Genomic DNA, 8,715 nt, shown 5'->3' with positions numbered 1-8,715 from the left:
ATGGGTTCCTATGAAATTGTATGGATTCCTATGAAATTGTATGGATTTCTATGCAATTGAACTGTATGATCGAATTTCAGTGTAGCACTTCTCTAACAATTTTTCTGCAACGAGTTTTTCTACAACAGCATAAATATTATATAAATATTGGAAAAATCTCTCTCTCGGTCCATAACAAACTAACTTCGACGTTTCACCACGTAAAAAAAAAAACAAACCTGTACAAAACTCGGTCTTCAAAAGTGGTGCTATAGAGTGCAAGAGAATTATTCGTGAACACTTAAGCCGATACAGAATTCCTCGTTGAGCGCCAAGTTTCTCGCTCCGAAACATAGCAATCTCGCATTTCAAAAAAGAAAAAAAAAGGAAAAAAAGTGGAAAAATAGTAGAAGCGTCCCTAAATTCGAGAACGTCTGGTCGAGCAGCGTCGTTTTCGAAAAAACTCGGCTCTCGAGGATTGGACAGAAAAATCGGGTACGCGATTACAACGACCGCATAACGTCAGCAGGGTACGATCGGGGGGGTTGTAGAGGGTTTGAGGGGGTTCGAGGGGGTTCGAGGGGGTGGTTTAGAGCTTTCCGGAGAGTTTCGAGCGGCAGCGATGGGCGTGGGGAACCGGTGTTGGAAGTGAATACGAGGCAACGGGAATCGGCAGTATAGAGTACAAGAGTCGAAGGGAGAGGGAGAAAGTGACACAGAGAGAGAGAGAGAGAGAGAGAGAGAGAGAGGGGGGGGGGCGGGGGGGGGGGTGGGCGCGAAACGACGCGACGTCGACGAAAGACCACAGAGAGTGGGAAACATGAATGGTGGGCGCGATCGACTGAAATTCATGTGTTAACGCTCGCAGACGGTGCCGCCGCGATATTTCGCGGAAGAACGCGATGCCCGATCGCTACATGCTCGTGATAACGGCCTCTCGATGTACAAGGGTGCCTTTATACATCGAGTATGCCGATTTTCTATTTTATGCGCTACCCCGGGATTTGTGGAGCTGTGCGACAATTTTTGGATCTCGGGTTTCCGATCTCCGGCTCGGAAACTACCCCTCTGAATGATCTCAGAAAGAAAGAGATATTTTTATCGGGCCAATTAAGAAGAATTAAAAAGGCGTTATTATGATAATTGAAAATGTTTTATCAAATGCAGTGAAACATTTTTATTAAGTTCTTTACTTTTCAATTTTAATACAGTCAAGAATTCTCTGAATATTTTGTTGTGTACTACGACTTCAAACAACAAAGTGTATGAAATTAATTCGTACTAAATTATTCTTATTTTCTTGTGAAATTAATTGTTAATTCTTGACTGTTCTTAAGCACACTGCGAGACTGTGCACGTCACGTATCTGCGGCATTGGTCGCGAACGTGTTAAAGTGGTTGCTTAATCTTTTGGCTTAACACTGACTCGATACCGACCCTTCTATTAAAGTACTCGCTTCAAGTCCTGAATATACAAGCGAGTGACTCGTGGATGGCATATGTGTCTGTTTGCGAATATGGTTGCGAATGAAAGAAAATATAACACGAAAAGAATGTTGAAAAAACGATATATCAAAACTCCCCACTTAATACTATCCCAGCAGAACTTACAACTAAAATAGTCACCAAGGTTCAGTGATTCTAGTTTGATGGTACAATTCGGCAAAAGTCTTGATCGATCCTGAATCTTTCGAAATTGTCCAGTGCTAGACGCGCTGGAGGATCGATGAGAGGCTTTTGTAATATTTTCCCCGAGGTCCCTAAAAAGGCTGCCCCGGGTTGCATTCAGGATCCAGAATCCTCTGACCGAGCCGATTTTCTGTTCGAAGGTGGCGCGGCGTGAAGGAGCACGAGAAAACAAGCGAAGGGTTGCTTCCCTGCGGTTCGCTCGAGAAATCCAGAGGGTTGTTGGAGCCCCGGGCTTCAGAACGAGAAGGAACAACCCAGAGGAGGAACTACGAAGCAGCGAGAGAGGGAGAGAGAGAGAGAAAGGGAGGGAGCGAGCGTCGACGACCGTTGACAGGTTGGCAGCTAGCTAGAGGGAGAGCGAAAAGCCCCAGCAATCGACAGATGAGAGTTCGAGTCGCAGAAAGTGGTTTCGAGGGAGCGAGAACGGACCAGGCGGTGCGAAAGAGAGGAAGGGAGAGGAGGAGAGAAAGAGGAAGCGTGCCGGCGCGAGTTAGCTCGGCGAAAAGAGCCGGAGGAGAGCATCAGAAGCCCCGAGCCGGCTAGAAGAGGAGAGAGAGAGAGGGAGAGAGAGAGAGAGAGAGAGAGCCTCCTCCACAGCTCTCTGTCTGCGCTGGAGAAAGAAGAGCACCGGCAGAAAGAGGGTCTCAGCCACCCTCGCCGAAACAGAAAAGGACACCCTAAGGGACTCGACGGTGTTGCGTCAGGACTACTCGCTGACGTGACTACCAGTGACGTGACGTGACGTGACGTGACATCCGGCCGTCGAGATGTCGCGGGAAGAGCTGTCTGTCTCGGTTCGCGCGATCCTGTCGCTGATCCTCGTCCTTGCTGTATCCAGATGCAGAGCCAGGATCACCAACCAGGAAATAGGTGAGTGAACCGAATCCACTCTTTTTCTTCGACGGTTCGGCATGTGTCCGGACACCTTGGGACTCCCTTCTCGGGCTGCGCACTGATCCAGAATGTAGGTGGATGAATTGGGATGGGAGATGGCCTGCGTGGCCACAATTAAAATTTTTTCGTGGATTCAAGCCGTGTTGTATTTGTTGTATTGCTTCTTCAAGGTTGCAACAAATGAGAGAAATTATCTGGCTGTGGTTCTGTTTATGTACAGGGTGTCTCACCTAACTCGACCATCTAAAATATCTCGTTTGTTGTTTATGATAGAAGACAATTTCAGAGGAAAACATTAGTTGGTTCAGTATAACGGTATAAGGTTATATTTCAAGGTCATCGAAGTTTTTTTTAAATGGAACAATATATTTTTATTATCGCTATATGATAGCCGAGGTCGAGACGAATCCAACGACCTGTAAGGTTATGACCTTCACGGGACCTTGAGTATGAAAAATTCATAAAAGTAGGGCACTTGTAAATAATGAAATAACGATGACATGATTTCCCTAGGGTTTCAAGAAATGTTCTTGAACCTTGACGAATGACTGTAAATATATGATAAATTGTAAATATTGATACAAATTCTTCTCCTTCCGGTGACTCTAATCAGTACGTTTAACAAATTCATCGAGATTTATTCGATTGTGAAAGATAACGTTAGCTCTCTGAAACGATGGTGTACAGTGATGCAGGAAAGATAGAAATGATTTTAGTTTATGGTTAGGCTCGAAATAACTCAGTACAAGTATGCCAACTGTACGCAGAAAGATAACCTGAGAGAAATCATCATCAAATTAGGCGAGACACTCTGTATTTCAGCTAATATTATCTTTATATGGAATATTTAGCTTTCTACAATTTTATTGCAAAAATGAATTAGGACAATAGAGTCATTAGACAGTGTCCATACCCACTAAGAATATAATAGAATTTCATTAAAAATTGTCGGCTTGAATTGACCATTAGAAATGTTAGATCTAAACTACTGAACTATCACAATAAAACTAGAAATGTGCAATGAAGAAAATAGTTTTGAGTGTACATACATAACACAGTCATAGTGTCCAAGACCTACGACAAATAAATATTGTCGAATAATAAAGTGCTACGGTCCCGCACGACAGTGGGAAGAGTTAATTACGTGAAAATGTATATTGCGGATGAATCAAGACGTTTGGGCTTGGTGTAGGTCCGGTAGCCGCCACCCAGGAAATTGGTAGGGGATACTCGACCGCTCGTTGAACATAAATCCTCTTCTCCTCGTTGAACATATTACACGGAACCGCCAGCATCGCGTGAACTGTCGGTTACACGCGATTCTTTGTCGGTGTCTCGAGCCGACACTTAGTAATTCCAAAAGCACACGAGGTTGACGCCGAGTTTATGATACGTTACGTGCTGCTTTGTTGCACGTTCTTCATTAACCGCCGCATAGTGGATACACTATGTATGTATCTCAAGAAGCAACTTCATCATTTTCTTTGTAGCGTATATTTTCGTTCAAATTTAATTTCATTTATAAAAATACGCGATCGAATGTAGACCGGTGATATTTGTCAGATTTTTCTGTTGAATTAATTGATCGATATAAATTCATGGAAAAATGATTTATCCCGCTGGGAAATGAAATTTGTTTGTAGCGAACGTTTAATTCTGCGTACAAAAATAACTGGAATTTCGTTCTACAGAGAACCAGTGTGCTGAATTAATCGAGAACCCGTTCGGTAGTCTCGCGTGTCTGATCACTGACGACCGTTTCTACTTTGCCATTCTAAAAAAATTATTAGATCCTCATCATAATTTTCAACCTTATTAGATTCGGTGCAGGTTTATAAATTTAAAGTTCACAACTTATTAATAAGATATTCTTTAAAATTATAACACATTTAAAAATATTGAACAACAACAGACACTTTAAGAAAATGTCACGATTAACAATTCATCCCTCCTAGAAAGTTGAACAATCAATTACAGTAGTATTGTAGCGTAGTGTAGCCGCGTTTACCGTAAGTAGAATCGGTTAGCCACGGTCAGACGTATCGTACGAATGTAATTCGAGGGCATCCACTCGACGAATTTTCACTATCTCATTTTTCCATCACAAATTATGTGCAATTTCAGCCTTCACGCAGTCGTACAAGAAATTTGCCCAGAATTTGTTGCCCAGCTATTAAAAATCCAAGTTCGACGGATCTTGTACTATACCAGCTTCAACGATTACGACTCCGGCTGTTGAAACTTTTTAAATGAAAATCATGCGATTATATTTACGATCTCGGACGAACAATGTACGCCGAGCGTGTGCCGAGAATTTTCTGAATTATGTTCCTCCGTATCCGAGCGAGATGAACAAGGATTTCGCGTGAACGCGTCGCGTTAGGTCCACGATACGTCTCGGGATCGATGGAGTTACAAGGGAATGTAAATCGCCGGCTACTTTGCTTGTTCGCTTCGAGTGAAATTATCAGCACGATTACACCACCTTTAACGTTACTCCGAGTAACGTTCCGTTCATAATTTACACGTAATCGTTGCTTATCGTTTCGAATTACGCCGAGAGCAACGCGCAGCTGTGAATTATGCGCGCAAAATCTTTTCGCGTATACGTGTTATTTCGAAATGATAAATGCCTGCGACGGTGCTTTCTAATTATTTCAGCCTGGAATTCGACGGAGAGTGGAACATTTTTAAAATAATCTACGGCTGCTCCAGGTGTCGTACGCGTCCCGAAATGAAATCCTGCGTTCGCACGTTTTTATTAGCATGTAAGCTCGAAACCGAGCGAATTTATGAAATGCGCATTCGGGCGGTCCAAGGTTGCCGGCTAGCGGAAGTTAGTTAAACAGACCTGGAGACCCAAGATGCTTAACTCCGCTGTTTATTTGCAGGAAGTTTGCACGTCTGGGCTCTAACGTGCTCATTCCATGGTTCGGAGCGACTCGAAATTTGAAATATTCCCGGGTGGGCGACCTTGGCTCCAAACGAATATTTACTCGCAGGTTCTCGTACTTGGCTTATTCATTTCACCTTCCGTCTTTCCGGAAAGGAACAAGAAATCTTTGCGTATAAATGTTTAATACGGCATCAGTGTTTATTCACAATTGTTGCATGAAGATCACTGTAATTTGTTTGCTCAATAATCAGATCGCTCAACAAACATTTCTGTTCTCATGCTTTGCTTATTCACTTTCGCCTCATAATAAATAACAAAGCAGTACAAGATTGTTCGTAATGGATTAAATTGAAATCGCATCGAGATTAACCTCTCTGTACACCACTATAGTGGTTTCCGTGGAAAGCACCAGTTTGAACGGTATAAACCACTATAGTGGCTTTGTGCCATCTGCGGTCAGGTGCGCTGTCCCTCGGAGACAGAATTCTCGATATATGTCAATAATACGGGTCTTGCCAGCGACAGTTATCGTGCTGTAGACATACCCGAGCTCTGTTATGTTTACACTCCCCGACATATATGGAGAAATCGCTGTATTTAAGAGGTTAAACAAAAATTGTGCACGCGTTTCAAGAATTGCAGAACGTTCGAGAAAATATTAACCCTTTGCACTCGGCACTATTTTCAATGTAAAATTAAATTTTTCTTTCGTCTTACAATATTTTCAATTTATTCAAACGAAACTGATCCGATTTCTACATATAGTATTTGAATGTTTAGTAATCTATTAAATACAAATATTGTAATGTAACAAATATTTTGTAATATTTTTTCTAATTTCTTTGAAATAATGCCACAACAATTTCTGGTGGTGCTTCAGAGTCACCATTCGAGTGCTAAGGGTTAATTCTTTGAGGAATTCGCTTCTTTCAAGGTTTTATCAATTATGCGAAACGATTATTCGTCGCAGACGTCGATAATCGTCCGAATAGGGGCGAAATCGATCGAAGAATCACGGCAGGGGGTAAACAATGAAGGGGATGGAGTCGGATCAGAAAGAATTCCGCAGAGGCTGGTTCGTTTGCAGTTCTGCGGGGACGCACGCGAATTTTTTCAGGCCTTTTGTGACGCCGGCGTCCGTTCCAGTTGGCATAATTGCACGCATTGCGCGCGGAATCGCCGGAGGAGAAACGATGATTGCGGACGGACGGCGCGCGTCACGCGATAATTAATTAGATTTCACGTGATCCGCGCGCACTAACCGATACGGCGACGGCTCGCGAAATTGATTTTTCGGCGGATTATTTGTTCGACGAAATTGTTCGAACCCTGCGCAGGGGCGGAGAGGGGAACACGCCGAGCCACAGGTTGACACCGATTTCCAATTTCGCCCGCCAATTTTATTTAAACGCGCGGAACGCTACCGGAATTATTCTCCGTCGATCGTTGCCCGAACAGAGTACTCTAATTTTCCGTGAACATTTTTTGCCCGTCTGCTGAACGGAATTTTTGTTCGGTATTTTTGGGGTAAATATTGTAATGTGCCCGTCTGTTTGGCTTTTGTTCAATTTCTTCGAATAATTTTTTGAAAGTTTTGTATAGACTGGTTTCATTAATTATTGCTCGGACGGTTTGCAATTCTTGCGATCTGAATTTCATTCAATGCGAATCTAGTATATCGTTTAGTGTATTTTGCTACAATTTTTTATTCAATGCTGTCTCGCTTCGCTCTGTCAAAGGATGTGAATGAATACGCTAATAGGATCGGAACGTACCAGCAAAGTATCCTGCGTCTTTAGTCTTCAATCGAAGAAGCTCGTATTCGCGATAGTTTTCGATCCACTTTCGAAATTGGTAATCGGTTTCTGTGACGTAATTCTCGGGGAAGTTAATTGGAAAGCGTTTTATCGGTTTTATAAACGATACACCATAACGCAGGATAGTACAGTGTATTGTGACCGACAAAAGGAGCATAACTATTTCAGAACCAATTTAGGGAATAGTAGAACGTCGAGACTCTATTTCGTTCGTACTCGATAATTTTCTGGATCATCCCCTGCCCTAGACTAACAATCTACGAAAACTTTCATTTAAAGTCTACACAATATACGACCCCGATTCTATACAAATGGAGCTCAGGGCTCTTCAGCTGGTTGCCAAAAAATCTCCCGATCCGAACACTGCACGGCTCCCTCAATGAACTCATTTTAAGAAAGTATTTCTATTCGGAATATCCAAACAGTGGATCCTTTTAACTGGATCTGCATATTATACGGCACGTCATGCCGCAACCTGCAAAAACCTGCAATTTCCACCAGCTACATTTTTTATCCACTTCGAAATCGAAAAGATTTACAGAGTGAAATAAAAAGTGACAATACTTCCCCAAGCCTTTTGCTTGTCGCAGAGATTTGGTACAGGAGACCTCAAATAAATTTAGTCTTACACTTAATAATAACGTAAAAATTATTTTTCCATTAGCTCACATGCCTTTTTTAATTTTTCAGTTCATGTAAAATCGTTTTAAAGGAACATTCTAACTAGAGTACTTTTTTAAATCTAACTTTTTCGTTCTTTTGAAATTGTAAAATACTTCTACATCAGATATCGGTGGACGTTTTGGTCTATCTTTCAGGAGCATCCTAAAATTTTTATAGAAAGGAAAGATCAATATTGTGACATACACCAATATACCAATTTTGTGTCCAATATTCTTCGAGAGAATACAAATAAATCGTCTTCGAGGTATCCACAAAATACCTGCTCAAAGACATTAAAAAGTGCCCGAATGACAAAAAGCTAGCAAAGAAAGAAATGCAACAGAGTTCAGAGGCAGCTAAAAAATCGACAGCCAACCATCGTGAATACAGCGATTTCTCTATATACGTCGCCAAGGCCTGGACGATACACGACGCAGGCAAGACCCGCGTTGTTGACATAATTCGAGAATATTCACTGTACGGTTCCGCGCCAGCATAGTCATTTCGAATTGTGCTTCTCCGAATTGATGGTCTCGCAGGTGGGCGGCCTGCTGATGTCGCCGTGTCCGTTGGCTGGCTCTAATTTCTTTTTGTTCCGGTTTATTTAGAAGGGAACGATCCATTGCGCCGCGTTGCAGCTAATGCACAAATTGAATCGGCTGGCGCCAAAAGCCGCAGAGTATACCGACCGCGTAATTTCGTTGCTCGCGAGCGAAAATGCCGGGGGTTTTTAACTCGTTTACCCATTGCGGTTCTAACGAGGCCTGTGGGCGTTCT

General features: G+C 42.5%; 1 protein-coding gene across 3 annotated transcripts in view; it reads left to right on the top strand.

Moving 5' to 3' along the window:
- Positions 1–2,414: 2,414 nt before the first annotated feature.
- The window catches only part of LOC143354794 (neural cell adhesion molecule 2), a 472,552-nt gene continuing 466,251 nt past the window's right edge, over positions 2,415–8,715 (top strand). For all 3 annotated transcript variants that reach the window (XM_076789122.1, XM_076789121.1, XM_076789120.1), the window contains exon 1: positions 2,415–2,538. In XM_076789122.1, the coding sequence (XP_076645237.1) occupies positions 2,436–2,538 (103 nt within the window). In that variant the 5' untranslated portion in view covers positions 2,415–2,435. The remainder of the gene's footprint in view (positions 2,539–8,715) is intronic.

Source organism: Halictus rubicundus, chromosome 6, assembly GCF_050948215.1.
Source record: "Halictus rubicundus isolate RS-2024b chromosome 6, iyHalRubi1_principal, whole genome shotgun sequence".
Lineage (NCBI taxonomy): Eukaryota > Metazoa > Arthropoda > Insecta > Hymenoptera > Halictidae > Halictus > Halictus rubicundus.
Note: the sequence above shows the minus strand (reverse complement) of the source record. Positions and strands in the feature narration are given on the sequence as shown.